General features: G+C 39.3%; 1 protein-coding gene across 1 annotated transcript; it reads left to right on the top strand.

Moving 5' to 3' along the window:
- Nucleotides 1-40: 40 nt before the first annotated feature.
- LOC308609989 (leucine-rich repeat-containing protein 37A3-like) lies at nucleotides 41-20227 on the top strand (the record flags this gene model as incomplete). Its single annotated transcript, XM_081259258.1, has 9 exons — nucleotides 41-415; nucleotides 524-720; nucleotides 1132-1212; nucleotides 7482-7553; nucleotides 8099-8173; nucleotides 15236-15354; nucleotides 17600-17956; nucleotides 19306-19616; nucleotides 20037-20227. 9 exons carry the CDS (start codon nucleotides 41-43, stop codon nucleotides 20181-20183), a joined length of 1734 nt encoding a protein of 577 aa, XP_081115384.1. The 3' UTR covers nucleotides 20184-20227.
- Between the last annotated feature and the right edge of the window lie 1499 nt (nucleotides 20228-21726).

Genomic DNA, 21726 nt, shown 5'->3' with positions numbered 1-21726 from the left:
TCTAGAACAACAGTTGCAGGGTGATTATTTACATCCCAGTATGGATGCCTTTTATCCTGAGGAGAGCATACCTAGGGATTTTCTGGGGAGCCCAGATGAACCTCCAGAGTCCCCTGAGGAAGCTGAAATGTCTGCATCCCAGCAGGAGGCCCAAACTCGTCATCCAGAGCTCACTGAGGAGGCTGAATCTTTACCTCATCAAGAGGCCCCTGCTCAGCATCCACAGACCCCTGAGGACGTTGAATCTTTTTCACCCCAGGCAGAGGCCCAGGCTCAGCATGCAGAGCCCACTGAAGAGGTAGAACCACCTCCACTTCCGCAGGGGGCTCCATCTCAGCCTTCAGAGGCCCCTGAGGAACTAGAAACTTCCAGTCCTCAGGAGGCCCTCGCCCGGCCTTTGGAGACACTTAAGGAGGTTGTAGTTTGACCACGTGTTCATCATGGGGTAAATGAAGCTCAGCAGTCACACTTGTACAATGTCACTGTTAAATCTCTGGCTCTGGCACTTCCCATAAATCCACAGGTCACTAAAGAGGTTGAACGTTCTCCAGTCCAGCAGAAGCCCCCATCTCGGCCTCCAGAGCTCCTTACGGAAGTTGTAGCTCAGTCTCCATTGTATCCCGAGGTGACAGATCCAGCACAGAGCAGGACCATGCTGAGCATCCAACATCAGCCAGTATCAAGAGCAGTGGTTCTCACCCAGGGTGATTGTGCACACAGGTGACATTTGGTAGTGTCTGGAGACAGTTTTGCTTGTCAGAACTGTATATGCTACTGGCATCTAGTGGACAGAGACCAGAGATGCTACTAAACATCCAACAGTGTACAGGAGAGCCTCCCACAGCAAAGAATTATCCAGCCCAAAGTGTCAATAGTGCTGCCTAGCTAGAGAAATAAAGATCACTTAACACAAGTATTTAATGAGCATTTAGTATTTGGTATCTAATGCAGCACATGTATAATCATGAAAGTATAAATCATAATATCTCCCACAGTGAGATTTCTTTAGTGTATGGAGGGAGTAGTGATGTTATGTTTCATCATATATAAATTAGAATTATTGCCAAAGGATAAATGTTCTGAAAGAATATCTATGTTTCTAATTCTTTTGCTCGTGTCTTTTTTTTGTAGAAATCTTGGTTGCAATTTACTCCCAGAACTGAGCTTTGGGACGTTTCAGGCCTGGCATGGAATGCAGTTTTTACACAAGTTGTAAGTGAAATAGAAGATGAATACATGTAAACAACTGTGTGTAAAAACAATCATGCAGTTATTGGTTAGCTGGGTGTAAGTAAGCCGAGTATGAATTCTGGAAAGTATGTCTTGAGAGCCATTTATTTTTTTTTCAAATGAGGAAACTAAGGTACAAAGAGGCCAAGAGACTTGTTTAACTCATATATTTGAAAGGCTCTGCTTTCCATAGTACTGATCTTTGGCACGGTCAATAAAAGGCACCAAACAAAAACACTCAAGATTAGCATTGTCATGGAATCCCACTGATGCCTCTCCAATATGCGAATGGTCCAGGAAGTTCCACTTTTGAATTTCACTTTGATTCCTGCTCATGTGCAAAGTTCCTAACTTCTTAAAATGTATGCAACACAGAGCTGCAGAGAACTAAGTTTAGCAGGGTATGCTTCAGGGAGCAAAAGTGTGGGTGCTTCCCCAACCATTATTAGCTCTTTTAAATGGTAAAGCAGAAAGAATTCCTGAACACCCACCACAGGGCTCTCCCCAGCCACCCAGAATATTATTTTTCAAAAAAGCATATATTGCTGAAGTGAATTATCTGTGGCCAGTAGGAACCTTTGAGGTATGGAAAAAGATGTTGTTTGTGTTCAGCTGTAGTGTGAAAAATATAAAGAAAATACTTTGCTGTGGCCTAATTCAATATATTTTCTTTGCTGACTACTCTTCAATAAGAAGTGTGGGTTTTACACCCCTTCAACTCAAAACTTCTCTGATTTCTCATGACACAAGGAAATGATAGTGGGTACGTTCAACGGCCTGAAGGCGATTTTAGACTCAAGGTAAAGAGCTCTTCTACACCTGGCTTTGGAAAAGACTCTCTTACCTGTCTTGTGGTTCAGAAATCCAGTTTCACACAGTTCATACATTTTGGGTTAATGAAGGCATTGAGGCTGTGTCTGGAGCTGGATTAACAATTCCTGCAGATGCCTATCTTTAGCGGCCTCCTTCCTTTCCCTTGTTAGTTTGCTGATGCATACCTTGGGGAGAGAGCACCAAGGGTCGGTTTTTCTTTTGTTAGCACACCGGAGAGCAGGCTCGTGAGGTCCCTTCACCAGGAGGTTTTAGTAGCGTCAGTACAACGTCTTAAACTCACCACCTTTCCTAAACATCCTATAACACTAAGAGTTCCTTATAAGAATTAGAGTTTCACTATAGTTATGTAGGCAACACAGGAAAATACATTGTGGAAATAAATAAATCACAGTTTAAAAATTAATGAATTCATTCCAAAACATTCACTGAGTGCCATGCCCACTGTCTGTCAGCACTGTACTAAGTGCTGGGGATACAAAGACTCATAGGACAGAGACTTTGTCCCCAAGAAGCTTTCATACTGGAAGGAGAAATATGGATGTCGATGGGAAAACATATATGAGAGCCATTCTAGCATCTATGCAGCAGGGTAACAAGGTGAGGGAGGGGGTGATGAAGTAGAAAATGGGTGGTAGGTTAGAAAAGATTTGTAATGGAAGAGGCACCAAGTTGTTCCTTTGGAATTTGTGCTCCTCTTAAATGACAGAAAAAGGTAGTGAAAGAATCAGAACTACCTGGTGTTGTAAATAAATTAGTACTGTACTCCGAAAACTCATTCACAGTTACTTTCAAAAGATTGTCACAGTATAGTAAGTCTTTGTTTTGGACTAAGTCTTTCTAATAGACAAAGCTAATTTGCTTCAGGAAACATTTGCCATGGTGAGATATAAACTTTATTGCATCTCTTACCAAAGGCAAGCCACCAAGGGAAGATGCCACCCTGGAGTTAAATCATTTTACTACCTATAATGACATATTACTGGGGTGTTTATAAGTTGCCTGCATTAAATAAGTTTGGAAAAGGGCCCCAGCTGAGGTGGATTTATCATGAATTCAGTGAACCTTAGGCTTCAGGGCTCCTCACTTGCATAGGTCCCTTCCAAGGTCTTGAGAGGGGTCCTAGCGATTTTTCTATTTATAACTTTGCATGTTTTTATTAGATAGGATTTCCCAAAGTAGATGAGGTTCAGGCCCCACAAAACCTTGATTCATCACCAGGTGTCAGGTAATTATAAGTCAGTAGGTTTCTTGAATGAAGCCTCTGTGTTATTGAGAAATATCAGGTGAAGTAGTTAGCAGTGTGGTAGTCTATTTTAAATCCGAAATCTACCTCAAAGATGAGCCAAGAGCTTATTAATTAATAAAGTACCACTTTTTGAATGGTGGTAGTAATCATATCTCTTTCAGATAAAATCAGGAATGAAATATACTATGGAAAACCGGCAGTGGTTGATAATCCTAAATGTTAAGTATGCTTTTTTTTTTCTGACTGTAAAGTGTTTCCCCTTCATTCACCTATGCAGGTCCAGACTGATGGCTTATTTTTAAAAATTCCTTTAGTCACTTCATTGGATCTAACAATACAAGCTCCATGATTTTAGAAACTGAAGGACTCTACAATGTAGAAAGGCTATATAACTTAACCAGACAGAGCACATTCACATGCTGGCTTGTCCGTGGTATATCAATATTGTACCAAGAACATAAGCACGAAGAGAGAATAAGAGGAAAATCAAAGCCTTATCCCTATTGAATTATTTACCCCATTGTTGAGAATATCAGTGTGGGAGGTGTGGCCACACTATGAAGGCAAATTGAGCTGCAGTCACAGAGCCGCCCTAATGCTCCCCCAGTCAGCTAGCATTGGTTTCCTTTACATAGCTATGTACACACAAAAGCTTACACACTTGAGGGTGTTGTCCTCACTTTTTGCTATGTACTAGAATCCTGGCAGCTTCTCAGATTTAGAAAGGCATAAACACTAAAAGCAAAAATAACTTGGGTCTGCCCTTTGGGGTGATTCAGGGTGGCTGTTTCATTTGTAATAGTTCAAAATTTTGAGATTGTCACACCTAGCAACTACTATACTTTTCTTCTCCCAACTGCATCTTATTCTTCCCACCTGTAGTATTTTCTCCCATTCCATATGTTTATTCACTTTCTTGATAGTGTCCTTTGAAGCACAAACTTTTTAGTTTTTATAAAATCCAATTCATCTATTTTTCCTTTGGTTGTTTGTGCTTCTGGTATAATATCTAAGAAACTGTTGTCTAAAGCAAGGTCATAAAGATTTACTCCTGTGTTTTCTTCTAAGAGTTTTATAGCCTTAGCTCTTACATTTGGATATTTGATCCATTTGGAGTTAATTTTCATATACGGTGTGAAGTGTAGGAGTTCAGCTTCATTATTTTGTGTGTGGATGTACAGTTGTCCCAGCATCATTTGAAAAGACTGTTCTTTCCACATTGAATTGTTTTGGCACCCTTGTTGAAAATCAATAGACCATAAATATGAGGGTTTATTTCTACATTGTCATTTCTGTTCCATTGATTTCCATGTCTGTTCTTATTCCAGTACCACACTGTGATTGCAGTAGCTTTGAACTGAGTTTTGAAACCAGGATGTGTGAGTCCTCCCACTTTGTTCTTTACCAGTATTGTTTCGGTTATTCTGTTTCCTTGAATTGCCATATGAATTTTAGAAACAGCTCGGCAATTTCTGGAAAGAAGTCAGCTGGGATTCTGATAGGAATTGCAATGGAACCATAGGTCGATTTGGGAAGTAGTGAAATTTTAATAAGATTATCTTCCAGTCCATGAATCCAGCATGTCTTTATATTTATTTAGATCTTCTTCAATTTCTTTCAACAGTTTTGTACTTTTCAGTGTGAATCTTGCACTTACTTGGTAAAATATTCCCCTAAGTATTATATTTGTTTTGATGCTGTTACACATGGAATTGTTTTCTAAATTCTATTTTTCGATTACTCATTGTTGGTGTGTAGAAATAATATTGATCTTATATCCTACAACCTTGCTGAACTCATATATTAATGCTAACAGTTATTTTCCTAGATGCCCAGGAATATGTCTTATGGTCTTCCAGTTTCCCAGGAATACATTGGAACATTTCAAAGTCTCTGTGGACATCTCATTCCTCAGCTTTTCTTTTAAAGCTTTGCGGTTGGGTTGTTTTTTGCCCCAAACTGTTATCCATTGCCTCATGCCACCGCCATGTTAAAATATTTGCTTGAAAATGTTTTCCAGAAATGCCACCTGAGCAGAGGCTTTTCTCACTAGACAGCCCTCAGTCAGGTCAAAGGCAAGACTTTCAAGTGTGAGGTCTTCCAGGGGACCACCAGACATGTAAAACAATGAGAGTTCTTTGGGAATGAGGCTTTGAAGGACCTCCCAGTCTATGCTGCTCATTCTGGTACCAGGGATGTGGGCTGTTTTTCAACGCTACCACTGGCATGGAGACCAAAGGTCAAGGGCAAGTTAAAGCAACACAGATCTCATTGTTCTTACAGAAATTAATTTGTTTTCCTTGAATAAATAGCTCCCCCATTGACTGCCAGCATGTTGGTTAAATTTCCAGAGTTCAGAAGAAGTTGATTCTGACCATTTTTGCCAGTTTTGTTGTTGTTGTTATTGTTGCTTCTGTGCAGGGATGAATTTTCAGATATCCTTCCTCCATCATTTTTACTGATTTTCCTGCAATTTTTTAAAAAAATCTATAAAGTCTCAATGGCCATAGGCTAATTAAATATTTATCACGAGAGATGATTAAGGAAAAAATAAATAAAAAGAGAAATAAAGAAAGAAAGAAAGAAAATATAATTCACATAGAGGCTTTCCCAGATGGGTAGATGAAGTTTGAAAAGGTATTTCTATATTTAGTGCTGTCAAAATTAAGGTTAGGTGCTTCCCTGGTGGGGCAGTGGTTGAGAATCTGCCTGCCAATGCAGGGGACACGGGTTCGAGCCCTGGTCTGGGAAGATCCCACATGCCGCGGAGCAACTAGCCCCGTGAGCCACAATTACTGAGCCTGCGCGTTTGGAGCCTGTGCTCCGCAACAAGAAAGGCAGCGATAGTCAGAGGCCTGCGCACCGCGATGAGGAGGGGCCCCCACTTGCCGCAACTAGAGAAAGCCCTCGCACAGAAACGAAGAGTCAACACAGCCATAAATAAATAAATAAATAAATAATTTTTTTTAAAAAATTAAAGTAACAGATGTTTTAAACCCCTCCCCCTTTTTTTCATTCAGGTTAAACACAGGCTTTAGAGTCAGAACTGAGTTCAAATTCCAGCTCTGCTTCTTACGAGCTTGATGACTTAAGACAAGTTATGTAACTTCTCTGTGCCACAGTTTCCTCATTTGTACAATTCTGTAATATATATGTCACATAAGGTTACTGTGAAGATGAAATGTTAAATGCTGATCACATATGCATGGCAACTCAAAAGATATTAGTTTTGATAATTATCTTTATAATATTCTGCAAAAGTACACTAATAATTCTTGAGTAGAGTTAACCTAAAGTCAGATATTCTTTTCTTTCTTCCTGTTTCTTTTCAGGTTTTTCCCCCTTATTTGTTTTAAAGAACTAAGGGGGAAAAAAATAAAGAAAGAAAGAACTATGAAGAAAATCTCTTCCAACATTTTGGAATAAAATTTTGTTCCCCAAAATTAATTTGTTTATTTTATTGATATATAAACAAAATGTTATTTATTTATTCAGCAAACATTTATTAAATGCCTAGTAAATATTAGGCACTATGTCAGGCACAGGAATAATAATGACAATAAAGTGTGGTCCCTGCTCTCAAGTTGCTGACAATCTAGGAGAGTGACAAGTAAACAGTTGATTACGTACACAGTAACAAAGGCTATGGCACAAGAATACACACGGGACTATGTGATGGGAGTATGGCTTTCACCAGTTCCTCTTGGATTTCTCTCTTCTTTGGCTCCAGAACCAAGGAATTAGCCTTATTTTTGTCTTTAGCTGGGTAGTTTAAATCATGAATTTTTTCAAAATTTGTAGAGATGAAAGAAAAACACCTTGAATTATGGAGGACACTAGAAATAGTACATTTTTACAGAGCAAGGGCTTCCTACCAGCATAGTCACTTCGAGGGTTTATAACGTGAAAAGTACTCTGGCATATTTTTTCTTTGCTAGCCACTTTTTTTTCTATTTTATTGTTTGTTTGTTTGTTTCTCTTCTCCACTTTATCATCTAGAGACCTGGGTAGCTCCCAGTGAAAGAGTGTTTTACAGATTCTAAGGGTGATTTGTAGGTAAAGACAGAAAATGATTTTTTTAACCTTCAAGTTCCTTACCAAAAAAATGACTATAAACTTTCATGGAAGTAATTGAAAATGCAGATAATTTTAATTCCATTCCATTTTTCAGAATTCTCAATCGTAATCCTTTGCCGACAGTTGAAGATTCTTGTCTTTTTAAAGTGCCAGCATTAAAATATTTGTAAGTATTGTAACAGTTTCATGGCTCATGAGATAATTTCTGCTCCTTTTTACTTTCGTCAAAAATTGAGTACTTTGGCTAAACAGTCATATTTTGGATTTTAACTGGGTTATTGAAAATAAGAGTTACTGGCAAAGAAAAGGATTAAGAAAGAATATATATGGGTCAGAGAGCCAGCAGAGGATGAGAACAGTGTCGAAGAACACATATAGATAGGGAACATGAAGATGCATATAGGAATAGTATTTATCCAAGAAAGCAAAAAGGAATAAGGGGTACATTATTCTTTTTAAAAAGAGTGATCAAAAGAGGTAGATGCAATTGAAAATGAGAAGTGAGGATAATAGAAAATGATTGTACTGTTCAGCACCAAGGTCATTAATTTGATGATGCAAATTTAAATTTCTTCAAAAAGAGCTCTTTGGAATTATCATCTATGGCAAGTAAGAAGCCAAAGTGGAAGTAATCACATGTTAAGTATCTTTTTCAGTTTAGAAATTTTGTCTTTGGGTTTTATATCATGCATGTTTGGGCTTCTCCTTCAGAGACATGGGAACAGCACAAGTGTCACTTACAGCAATTGAAAGCATCCTCATGATGACCCTTGAATTGGAAACACTGTAAGTTGATTTTTCTTACATTGATTTTCACTCAAATGTATTTTTAGGTTTGTTTGATTATATTCTTAAGTCAGGTTTATTTATGTATAATTTTCATTTAACAAAATTCACTCTTTTCAAATATACAGTGTGATGTGTTTTGACAAACGTATAGTTCTATAGCCACCACCACATTTGAGGTAAAGAAAACTTCTGCACTCCCAAAAGACCCCTCCTGTCCCTCTGTAGTCAATCCATCCTCCTGTCACTACCAGCCCCTGGCAACCACCAATCTGATTTTTGTCCATATAATGTTGCCTTTTCCAGAATATTTGATAAATGAAATCATGTGGTATGTAGCTTTTTGTTTTTGGCTTCTTTCACTTAGCCAGTCTCTTTGGAGATTCATCTGTTTTGTTGCACCTGTCAGTAGTAGCTCATTCCTTTTGAGCGCTGAGCAGTATTCTAGTTGTGTGGATACACAGTTTGTTTACGCATTCATCGTTTGATGAACATTTGAGTTTCTTCTAGTTTTTTGGCTGTCATGAACAAAGCCTCTGAAAACCCTCACATGTGTGTGTGAACATATGTCTTGTGTGAGCATATGTTTTCATTTCTTTGGGGTAAAATACCTCAGGGTGGGATTGCTTCATCATATGCTAAGTGCCTATTGAACTTTTTAAGAAACTGCTGAACTGTTTTCTAAAGTGCCTGTGCCATGTTGCTTTCCCACAAGCAGTCTATGAGAGTTGCAGATGCTCTACATCTTCACCTGATCCTTATATTTGTTTTTTAAAAAACATTTTAGCCTTTCTAGTAGGTGTGTAGTTGAATCTCGTGGTTTTTGCCACATTGTGCATTTCGGTAATAGCTGATGATGTTGAGTGTCTATTCACGTGCAAATATCTTTTTAAATGAAGTGTCTGTTCAAATCCATTTTTAGTTGGATATTTATATTGAGATTTAAGAGTGCTTTATATAAAAAGCAATGGAAAAAGTCCTTGCTCTCAGATATGTGTTTAGTAAATATCTTCTCCCAGATTGTGACTTACCTTCATTATATTAAAGTGTCTCTGAAAATTAGAAGTGTTAAATTTTTGATGAACTCTAATTTAGCAATTTTTCTTAATTTTTCATATTTATTTAATTTATTTATTTGGTTGTGCTGGGTCTTAGTTGTGGCAGATGGGCCCCTTAGTTGCGGCTCATGGGCTTCTTAGATGTGGCATGCAAACTCATAGTTGAGGCATGCATGTGGGACCTAGTTCCCTGACCAGGGATCGAACCCGGGCCCCCAGCATTGGTAACTCGGTGTCTTAACCACCAGGGGAGTCCCTTAGCAATTTTTCTTAGATGGTTTCTGCTTTTTTTGTGTCTTAATCTAAGAAATCTTTCTCTGAGACCCCACTGTCTAACCCCAAATCACAAAGATTTTCTCCTACGTTTTCTTCCAGATGTTGTATATCTACATTTAGGTCTATGATTCATTTTGAGTTAATTTTCATATATGTTGTGAGGGAAGGGTCAAGCTTTATTTTTTGCAGTTTAAAAAACTATTTCTGTAGGACCCTATTGTGACAGTTTATTACACAACTTACTGCACCTTAAATTGTGCCATCCCCCCTCCAATATGGCAAGCTAATAGAAACTTTCTGTTACGCCAAGGCTAGTTGAGGGGATTGCGTGAGATTAGTATGCAGAAACGGCCCTGCATTTAGCAGTCTGTTCCAACCGTCTTTGTCAGGTCACCTGACAAATGACTGTCTTCACCGTGCCGTCACGCATTGGTCACTGCTCTAGCCTCATCTTCCTCAGCGTCCCACAGCATCTGCCACAATTGCGATCCCTCTCTTGTCAGCTAGATGCCCTCCTCTCTGGATATTAAAAATTATTTCCCTGTGTGACGATGATACTGTTAATACACAGTATTGAAGAAATTAAATTCCTACACAATAATATTACCTAATAAAGTGTTGCTATTCAAATTTCCCCAATTGTCTCTCTTATTAATATCATTTCTTTTAACAGCATTTTGAGGTATAATTGACATGCAATAATCTGTGTTCACACACACACATACATACACACCATGAAGACATCACGGAAATCAAAATGTCCATCACCTCAGAAAGTTTCTTAATGTCTCTTTGTAATTCTTCCTTCCCATCGTTCCTTGCACTTCCCAATCGCCATGCAACCATTGATCTGCTTTCTGTTTGCATTTTCTAGAATTTTATGTAAATGGAATCATACAGTGTATACTTTTTTCTAACTGGCTTCTAACTCAGCATGATTATTTTAATCTTCATCCATATTGTTGTATATATCAGTAATTCATTTCTGTTTATTGCTGAATAGCATTCCTTTATATGGATGTACCACCATTTATGTATTGACCATTGATGGACATTTGAGTTGTTTCAGTCTTTGTCTATTACAGATAAAGTTGCTATGAATATTTGTGTACAAGTCTTGTATGGATGTATACTTCCATTTCTCCTGGGTAAATGCCTGCCTGTAGAATGGCTGCATCATTGGTAAGTGTATGTTTAAGTTTTTAAGAAATACCTATTTTCCCTAGTGGTTTGATCATTTTACATCTCTACCAGCAGTGTATGAGAGCTGCATTTTCTTCACGTTGCGGCCAACATTTGCTATGCTCAGTATTTTTAAGTTTAGATAGTTTAATAGGTGTGTAGTTGTATCTCACTGTAGCATCCCTAATGATTAATCATGTCAAACATCTTTTCATATGCTTATTTTCCATCTGTATATCTTTGAATCGTTTATGTATATTTTTCTGGAGTTTTGAGAGTTCTTTATATATTCTGGAAATTAGTCCTTTATCCAATATGTAAGTTGCTAAGTATTTTCTCCCATTCTGTGACTCATCTTTTCGTTCTCTCAGGAGTGTCTTTTGCAGGGCAGAAATTCTTAATTTCGATGGTGTCTAATTTATCTACTTTTTTCTTTTATGCATTATGCTTTTGGTGTTGTATCTAAGAAATCTTGCCGAACTCAAGGTCATAAAATTTTTCACCTGTTTTGTTCTAGACGTTTTATAGTTTTATGTTTTACATTTAGATCTTTGAACCAATTTGAGTTCATTTCTGTATATGGTTTAGATGGAAGTTCTTTTTTTTTTCTTTTTGCACCTGGATATTCAGTTGTTCCAGCATCATTTGTTGAAAAGACTATCATTTCTCCACTGAAATGCCTTTGAACCTGAAAGTCAGTTCTCCACATCTCTGTACTTCAGAACTTTGTATTCTGTTCCTTTGGTCTTTTTGCCTATCTTTACACTACTATCACAATGCCTTGAAGGTGTAGCTTCATAATCCTTGAAATCAGTTACTGTTAGTTCTTCAACTTTGTTCTTTCTCAAAGTTGTTTTAGTTATTCTAAATTTTATTTCCATATGAATTTTAGAATTAGCTTGTCAATGTCTATAGAAAAGCCTACTGGGGTTTTGATGTATAAATCGATTTGGGGAGAACTGATGTCTCAACAATATTGAATCTTCTGATCCATGAATACTTTATATCTCTCCATTTATTTAGGTCTTTCTTAATTTCCCCTGACAATATTTTACAGTTTTCAGTGTGCAAGTCTTTTGTCAGATTTATTCTAAGTATTTTATATATTTGACTCTTTTATAAGTAGCATTTTAAAACTTTGATCTCTGATTGTTTGTTGAGACAAATTCATCTTTTTGTATGTTGATCTTGTACCCTGCAAACTTGATAAACTCATTTATTAGTTGCAGTAGCATTTTCGTAGCTTCTATCAGGTTTTCTACATAATCATGTTATCTGCAAATAAAGATAGTTTTACTTCTTCCTTTCCATTCTGAATATGTCTTTTCTTTTTGTTGCCCTATTGCACTGGCTAGAACCTTCAGTGCAATGTCAAATAGAAGCAATGAGAGCAGATATCCTTGCCTTGTTCCTGATCCTGGTGAGAAAGTACTTTGTCCTTCACCATTAAGTATGATGTTAGGTTTTTTGTAGAAGTCATTTATCAAGTTGAGGAAGTCTCCTTCCATTCCTAGTCTACTGAGGGCTGTTTTTTTTTCTTTAATCAGGAATGTATGTTAGATGTTTTCATTCTTTTCCTGCATCTATTGCAATGATTATATGCTTTTTCCCTTCTTTTCTTAATTTGTTTATTTATTTTTGGTTGAATTGGGTCTTCATTGTTGTATGTATCCAGTATTCTTAACCTTTTATATAGATCCATATTCCTAATCCGGTGTCCTTTTCCTTCTGCTTAAAAATACTTCTTTTAACATTTCTTATTGTGAAAGTCTACTAGTAATGAATTCTTTCAGCTTCTGTATGTCTGAGATAGTCTTTATTTTGCTTTTGTTTTGACAGATCTGGGTATAAAATTATAGCTTGATAGAATTCAATTCCCTACTTTAAAGATGTTATTCCACTGAGTTCTCATTTACGATTGTTCAAGCAAGAATTCTGCTGTCATTGTTATCTTTGTTCCTCTGTAGGTAGTGTATAATTTTTTCCTCTGGCTCCTTTTAAATTCTTCTCTTTATTGCTGGTTTTGAGCAATTCGATTATTTTCTGTGCCTTGGTGTAGTTTTGTCCATGTTTCTTCTGCTTAAAGTTCATTGATCTTCTTGACTTTGTGGGTTTATAGTGTTTACCAATTTGGAAAAATTTTGGCTATTATTTCTTCAAATTTTTATATTTCTCCTCTCCTTCATGGACTCTAAGTACACATGTATTATGCCACTTGAAGTTATTGCACAAGTCACTGAGGCTCTATTCATTTTGTTGTTGTTTTGTTACTCCTTTTGTTTCATTTTGGATAGTTTCTGTTGCTATGCCTTAATGTTCACTGACCTTCTGCCGTGTCTAATTAGCCGTTAACCTCCTGCAATATCTTTTTCATTTAGACATTGTTTTTAATCTCTAGAAGCTCAATTTAGGTCTGTTTTACATTTTCCATGCCTGTACTTAACATTTTCAGTGTTTAGTCTGGGTTTTTCAACATATGAAATAACAGTTATAATAACTTTTCTTCATGTATAATAACTTTTTAAAAGTTCTTTTCTGCCAATTCTAACATCTGTATAGATTATGGGTTATTGTTGATTGATTGCCTTTTCTCCTCAGTATGGGTCATATTGTCCTACTTCTTTGCATGCTTGCATGCAATTTTTCATATGATCCCAGATATTGTGAGTTTTAGTTTATTGTGTGCTATGTATATTTATATTCCTGTAAAATGCCTGGGCTTTGTTTTGGGTGAAATTAGGTTACTCAAAACAATTGTATTCTTTTAGGTCTAGCTTTTAAGGTTCATTGGGTAGGAGTCCAAGTAGCCTTTAGTCTGGAGCTCATTGTTTGCAACTACTGAGACAAGTCCTTTCTGAGTATCATGAGGTTTTCCAGTCTGACTTGTAGGAACAGGTACTATTCCTACAACCCTGTGTGATATCCAGTTATTCTTCTTATTAATCCTTTCATGTGGTTCTTCTCCTGGCATCAAGTTATTCCTCACACAAATATACTGACCAATACTTTGTTGAATTCTCAAGAGATCCCTCTGCATATCTCCAGAGTTCTTTGTCTGTGCACTTCTTTTCTCTCTGATACTCTGCTTTGTGAACTCTAGTTACCTTGGTTTTCCCAGACTCTTATCTCCATTTTGTCTGTCAGGGAGCCCACTAGTCTCTGTCTGGACTTCTCTTCCCTGTACCATGACATGGATACTCTCTCAGAGAAGTAAGGGCAATTATAGGGATCACTTCATTTATTTCCCATCTCCTCGGGAATCACTGAAATTTATTGCCTGAGGTTCAGTTTCTTGAAAACTGTTGTTTCATATGTTCCATCTGATTTTTTCCTTGTTTCAGGTGGGAGGTTAAGTTGGCCCTTGTACTTCATCTTGGCCAGAAGCCAATAACATTCTTTAAGTCTGTTTTGTTTTGATACAGGATCCAATTAAAGATTAGGCATTGCATGTCATGTCTGTGTTTCCATTAATCTAGAATTTTTCCCTACTATATTTTTTGGTCTTTTATGACATTGGCTTTTTTGAAGAGTCTAAGCCAGTTGTCTTGTAAATTGCCCCACAATCTGTATTTGTCTGTTTCCTCATTAGATTCAAAGTAAACATTTTGGGGAAGAATACTATATAGGTGATGTATTCTTCATACATCATCACTTCAGGTGGCCCAGTGCTAAGTTTGATCACTTGATTAAGGTGGTCTATTCCATATCTCTCCATTGTAAAGTTATTTTTCCCCTTGGCAATTGATAAAAAATATGTGGGGTGATCCTTGGGATCAGTGAAGATCCTACTTTCAAACAACTCTTCACCCAACTGTGCATCAATGATAATCCTTGTCTGAATCGATTATTACATTGATAGTTGCAAAATAACACTTTCCTAATTCTATCCTTCCTTTTGCATTTATTAGCTGACATTATTCTATAAAGAAGAGCTCCCCCACTTTTCATTTGGAGTATCATTATGAACTCACATTCTTTTTTTTCAATTAACTATGTTATACCTTATTATAATGATAATGTTATTCTTTGGAATGTTCCTTTTGTTCAGATTTGGTCAATGCGATCTCTGTTATTGTTTAGGCACATGATTCTTTTTTATTACTAGAATAATTTCTAATATATTACTCCTCACAAATAGGAACTGAGAAAGTGACTCCAGAATGTGCAGTCTTATTCACACTCTTCTTAGAAGTCTGCCTTCTTCCTGTGTACTCTCAACCCAAAGTGAGGCTTTCAGGTTGGAAGGAGATACTTCTGAATTAAACTACAGATCAATGTCACCCAATTCTAATCCCTATTCCCATTTTTCTAGGCATATCATACCTACTGCCATCCAAATCCTTCTGTTGGGCACCTCTCTCCTCCTCTATATTTATTTCCAACAGTCAAGGGCAGCAATTGGCCAACCGGCCCCTATCCAGTTCTATAGTCCATATGCCCCAAGAACTCCTTTTTGCACTGGTCTGTGGTGACCTTGGCCTACCTCTTCTACCTACTCAGGTAACTCTTTTACCACGAATTTAATTACCTGTGTTTCCATTTATAGGATCTTACCCAGCCATAGGGCCTGCTGCCTCTGCCAATTTAAAAATACTATTGAGGTTGTCTGTGAGACAGTCAAGCTGCGTTGTGACAGTGAACGCCTGAGGGACGTCACACGTTGTGGTGAGTCTCAATTGCGGGATAATACATTTTTAATTTTTAATTTAATTTTTTATTTTTAATCAAGGATTATACATTTTAAAACTAATGATGTAATTACATTATTTTATTTTTTTTATTTTTTTATTTTTTTGCGGTACACGGGACTCTCACTGTTGTGGCCTCTCCCGTTGCAGAGCACAGGCTCCAGACGCACAGGCTCAGCGGCCATGGCTCACGGGCCCAGCCGCTCCGTAGCATGTGGGATCTTCCCGGACCGGGGCACGAACCCGTGTCCCCTGCATTGGCAGGTGGACGCTCAATCACTGTGCCATCAGGGAAGCCCTACATTATTTTAATACATTCATTCAGAGTTCCAGCTCCCTAAATTTCTAAGAATTACCCCCTTGCTAAAAATCAGATTCTTGGTTACATTATTAATCTAAGAATAGCTCAGTTACATTATTAGCTTCATAATGTAACTGATGTGCATATATAAAGGAACAAGAGAAAGGAATGGAAGGGGGAAGGGAATTCACATTAATGGCCACATATCCTATGCTGTGCTCTCTGCAAACGAGAACTTATTCACATAGTACATCACAGTTTGTAAACTGATTTTATATACATTAGGTCTCAAGTACCCTTTGTCTTATAAGACAGGTGTAAATATATTTTTGTTTATTTTGTTTGTTTCTGCAATTTTATAAAGAGTACAAGTGATGCTGTTTTATGTCCTATCTGGAGCCTGAGAGTTTCTGGTTCCATAACCAGAAGCTGCTACCAAGCCCTTCTAATGCATGGGAGAGCTAGTTATTTCTCTGACTGTCCAGCTCTGAACTTGCTCTGAATCGCAAGTTTTTCTATCCACAAAACACTCAGGGCCTTTCAACTATTTTTCTATATATTAGATTTCTGGGCACTAACTTGATGACTTCCAAAATGTGCTTTCATGCCCAGGTAGCTTGAATACAGGTCTCTTTCACTGATCTAGAGCACATCATAAATAATAACACTTTGCCACTTATATAAAGACAATATTGCTGATTTTTCAACACAGTTTTTTTTTCCTTTGGCCACAAAGCTGGTGGGATCTTAGTTCCCCCACCAGGGATTGAACCCGGGCCACAGCAGGGAAAGTGCCGGGTCCTAACCACTAGACCACCTGGGAACTCCCCCAAACATTTTTTTTTACTAATTATATTACTCCCTTCTCCCCCAGAAGTGGGCAGAAAAGGCATTTTTAATCTCCTTTTACAGGTGAGGAAAAACAAGATCAGAGGTGTTAAGTGCTATGACCCTAGTGCCCCGATCTCCTGTCCCCAGTTTGGGGCTCTCTGCTAGCCTCTGCTCCTCCTTTCTCATGACCCTTCCCTCCTCCTTTGACCCTCACCAAAAATACTTTTAATCCTTTTGGAAGACAAGCCCAGTACACAATGGTACACATTACCTTCACACAGTCAGAAGATTTGGGTGGTTCCCCAAGTAGAGCTGGAAATATTAGAAGTAAAATGAATTGAAAGCAAAGTAGCCATCTGACAGAAGTTGCTTTTTCCCGTCTACATTTTAGGGCCTCAAGTATTATTCCATTGATTTGTTGAACATTCCAATGGGCATACAATCTGGCAAATCTCTAAACTTATACCCGAGATCCCTGCCCAAATTTTAGCAAAGAGCCAGGGCGGACATAGTGTTTTTTTCTGTATAGAGCCTTCTGTTATGGGGACTGGGATATATAGAAGCAGGGACTAAGCAATGGACTGAGTGGGTAGTTGGAGAAGGACATGTCCAGATGACGACCTGTTAGCGGTGGTGGTTGTCGTGGAGATCTGTGATAGCAGCAAGAACACAAGCACACTGAAGAGGTGGAGAGAGGAAGCCTCACACTCCTGTGCTTCTGAGGCAGGACAGGATGGGGTATATGAATGTGAGGAGTCACAGTAGATCTGCAGAGAGTCCAGCTGATTAGGAGAATATTTGTCTTGCAGCCTTGGCTTTTCTTGAGTACTGGCCCCTGGGAACCAGTGGAGTAATCCTGAATATAGTTCCTATATTTCACGCTACAGAATTTTCTGAGTAGATAGCCCCCTTTTCAAGAGAGACCTTTCTCACATTTTGTTGTTGCCAGTCATAGGCTTAAGTGTGGGTTTCTTTTTCTCCTAAGTGGCACTCAAACTTTGACTGATTCCTAATTTCTTTGGCTGTGGACTGACAAAAGGCTGTCCCATCAGTCTTCAATGATCAAAAACAGTCCCTTCTCTTTTGACAGATGAAGAAACATCTATAGAGAATGCAGGAGGATCGTTGATGAAGGTGTTACAAGCCCAGAAGAAGAACAACAGCACCGAGCGGACTATTGCGTCAGAGAGGATGTCCTCACCTAACAGTGCTGTCAGCCTGTCAGGCTTCATGAATGAGCAGCTGGACTCTAATAATAAAAGTGATATTATCAGTGCACTAAGTTACATACTGCCTTATATCTCAGAGGGAAATCTAGGAGATGTGGAATCAACATTATTACCATTCATTCAACTTCTTTTTTCAAATACACAAGATGGAGATATGCCGCTGGGCCTTTTGAAAAACAATACAAGGAGCCCTTCTGTTAAACCTGTACCCAACAATTCAACTAATAAAAACAAATGAGGGAACTCCATTTTGTGGAAAATTTGTTAGATGCAGAAACTCAAGAAAAAATTGATGAGGTTAAAAAGGAAGAAAAACCTGCCACGTGTACGCGTTCCAACCTTTTAAGTGCCATGATTACACACTACATCTTTCAAAATAAATTAGAAGCTGCCCAACCACAGAAAGACAGCCTAGCAAAGATGGAGAGTATAGAGGAAAAGCTGCTGAGAGTGAACAAGGTCCTCAAGGGGCATACAGAAAATGCACCTCAAAGCAGTGGGAGATGAGAGCGTCAGGAGGAAACAGAATGCCCAGCCATCTGTGGCGAACACTGCCAAAGAATGAAAGCTCAGGAGGCCATCCCTAAGAAAGCTGAAACAGCTTCTCATGGTGCAGAGGCCCAGGAAGCTGGTGGGAAAGTCCTCCAATGCAGAGTCTTCATTCATAAAGGAACACAAGGCCGCAGGCTTCTCTTCCCTGAAACCGTACTTCAAGGGCAGGCCTTGTGCCTCCATCCCGCCAAAATCCCCATCTGAGGTTAAAAGCAAATCAAAAGACTTATCCAATGCTATACATGTTTCCGAAGATGCAAAGGCAAGAGTTAGAAATATTAAGGACTTTGAATTAATCTCACATTCTGGAAAAAAAATGCATCTTCCATAAAATTAGGTCTCATCAGGTCCACAGAAAACCCAAAGTTAAAAGGAGTCGAGGGGCTTCCCTGGTGGCACAGTGGTTGGGAGTCTGCCTGCCGATGCAGGAGACACGGGTTCATGTCCTGGTCCGGGAAGATCCCACATGCTGTGGGGCGGCTGGGCCCTTGAGCCATGGCTGCTGAGCCTGCGCGTCCGGAGCGTGTGCTCCGCAACGGGAGAGGCCACAACAGTGAGAGGCACGCGTACCACAAAAAGAAAAAAAAAGGGAGTCGAAAGTTCAGAAAGAAAAGTTCACTTGATAGAATGATGCTTGCAAGCCCTCCGTTCTCTGTCGTGAGGAGTCTCATAAATTCCCCTCCACGAGAGGCTGTTTCGTCTTCAGGAGAAGTGACTTCTCAGGAAAATCCTTTTCCAGAATTATTTTCTCTTTCAGACCCTTCTGCAGAAAACACTACTTCAGAAAACAATACTGCAGAAAATGTTTCTGAAGCAATTATTTCTACAGGAAACGCTACTCTGCCAGGAGGAACCGGCCCTGGAAACACTAGCCATAGGAACGTCTCCACTGCACATTCTACTGTTGCTGCAGACAACAGTATGCCAGCTGTTCAACACACCAACAAAACACAATGGGAGCACCACAACATGGTCACTGAATTATCCTCTAAGCCCACAGGCTTCACTTTCCCAGGGCTCGCATCCCCGGGTGATCAAGTTGAAACTCAGCTAAACCAGCAGCTCTGGTCCCTCATCCCCAACAATGACATGCAAAGGCTCATTTCTCATGTTATCCAGACTTTGAAAATAGACTGCTCGGACACCCACGTGCAGCTGGCCTGTGCCAACCTCATCTCTAGAACAGGCCTGATGAAGCTTCTCAGCAAGCAGCAAGAAGTAAATGTGTCCAAAGCGGAATGGGATATGGACCAGTGGAAAGCTGACAGCTATATCAGTGAGAGCACAGAAGCCCAGAGTGAGCAGAAAGAGCAGGAGTCAAGTGAGGTGAGGATAACCCCTGACACATGGGACTTGGACTTTTACTCAGGTTAGGACATGCCATTAACGTGCCCAAGCGGGAATACCACGGGCTCCTAGTCAGTATCTTATCTTCAGCCATGAAACGTGCTAAGACAGTGATCTCCAACTTTGCTCATTCAGAGAGTGTGTCACTATTCCTAGGGTAGACGCAAAAAGGACATAACACAAGATAAATAAGTTGTAAATAAATTGTAGAAGAAAATGCTAATAATATGATTAATAAAATTAAATTTGTCTTGTTCTTATAGAAGCTACTCACCTGAAAGGATTGGGTTTCATAGTAGTTTAAAAATAGTTAGCTATCGTGTAGAATAGGCTTAAGAATCGTCAGTTTTCATCCCTTCTATCTCCTTGTTTTTAAAAATTGTTATATATATTTTTTAGCTCACAAAAGAAGTTCCAGGGTATGGCTATAACAACAAACTCATCGTGGCAGTATCTGTACCTGTAGTAGTGATGATTTGTGTTACAATTCTCTGTCTCATTGAGGTAAGGACAATAATTAATTCAGATTCAGAACCCAGAAACTGAGAATCAAATCCACCTTTCCACCTACTACTACTTCATTCTTCCCTTTAGCCATGAGGACTGACATACACTTTGTTCTTTTACTGAAAAGTATATTCCCAGGATGTTTTTTTGTGGTTTTTTTGTTTGTTTGTTTGGCTGTGTTGGGTCTTCATTGCGTTTCACGGGCTTCTTATTGAGGTGGAATCTCTTGTTGTGTAGTACGGGCTCTAGACGCGCGGGCTCAGGAGTTGTGGCACACTGATTTAGTTGCTCCGCGGCATGTGGGACCTCCCCAGACCAGGGATCGAACCTGTGTGCCCTGTGCTGGCAGACGGATCCTTAACCATTGCACCACCAGGGAAGTCCCCACAGGACTTTTAAAAGGAACTTCACTCCCAGGAGATCCCTATGGAATTGGATCCCTGATAACAAGCTATTGGACTCTTTTGACAAGTGAAGTTTATAAGAAGGCCAGAGTTGACATGATAATAAATTTTCTTCAACTCAAAAAAGTATGCTGATTTGAGGTCCTCACCAGTCACTCTCATTCTACCGTTGATTCCTTTCCTTCTTGGCTGAAGTGATGAGAGATATAGGATCTCCATACTCAAGGAGCTATCAGTCACCCTGGGAGGGCTAAAAGGACATGCCTAAAAGACACAAGTGTGATCTCGTCAATTCCTCAGGTTTACTTAGCAGCTTTCTTCTCCGGTGTATTAGGAATTGTGTAGATAGGTTCCATTAAAACACTGCAAGTAAAATCTTGCAGCAGGCTACCCTCAAATATTTATAGTAGCCCATTCCTGGAGCTAGCCTGTTTACCTTTTGTTCAGTTACATAGTGGTTGATTACTTTTCCCAGCAGGCAGTTGCTAACATTAAAAGAGTGATTTTAATAGGCTGACAGTCTTGATTCTACCCTACCACTCCACATTACTTTAGTTATCTTTTCTCCTGTAATGGCAGCCCCCCATTCCAGCCAAAGCAGCTCCTCACTATACGCTAGTTACACCATACCCATTCCTACTTTTTTTATTTTTATTTTTTTTTAGCGGTTTGCGGGCCTCTCACTGCTGTGGCCTCTCCCGCTGCGGAGCGCAGGTTCCGGACGCACAGGCTCAGCGGCCATGGCTCACGGGCCCAGCCACTCCACGGCATGTGGGATCCTCCCGGACCGGGGCACGAACCCGTGTCCCCTGCATCGGCAGGCGGAATCCCAAACACTGCGCCACCAGGGAAGCCCCCATTCCTACTTTTGTCTGTGCCTTTGCCCATCTAAAATTCCTTTATTTGGCTTTGCCTGTGGAGCTCCTATGAATCTCTGAAAAGCCAACTCAAGTTCAGATATCTTTCTTCGTAAAGCCTTCCCTGAATACTCCAGCCCTCCTGATCCTAGTCCTGTGAGGTTTGTCACCATTTCTTAGGGGCCATAGCAAAGCAGTCCCCTCCCCTCAGAACTCACAAAAGTGGTAAGCAGTGTTTTGAAAGGCAGCCCCCCAGGAGAGAGCCACCAAGGTTAGCACATCATGGAGCTGAGCAGAGACGTGTAAGGGCCAATGGCTTCC

This window comes from Mesoplodon bidens, assembly GCF_964165515.1.
Source record: "Mesoplodon bidens genome assembly, contig: HAP1_SCAFFOLD_152, whole genome shotgun sequence".
In the NCBI taxonomy this organism is placed as follows: Eukaryota; Metazoa; Chordata; class Mammalia; order Artiodactyla; family Ziphiidae; genus Mesoplodon; species Mesoplodon bidens.
The sequence above is the reverse complement of the archived record's forward strand: the minus strand, read 5'-3'. Positions and strand labels throughout refer to the sequence as shown.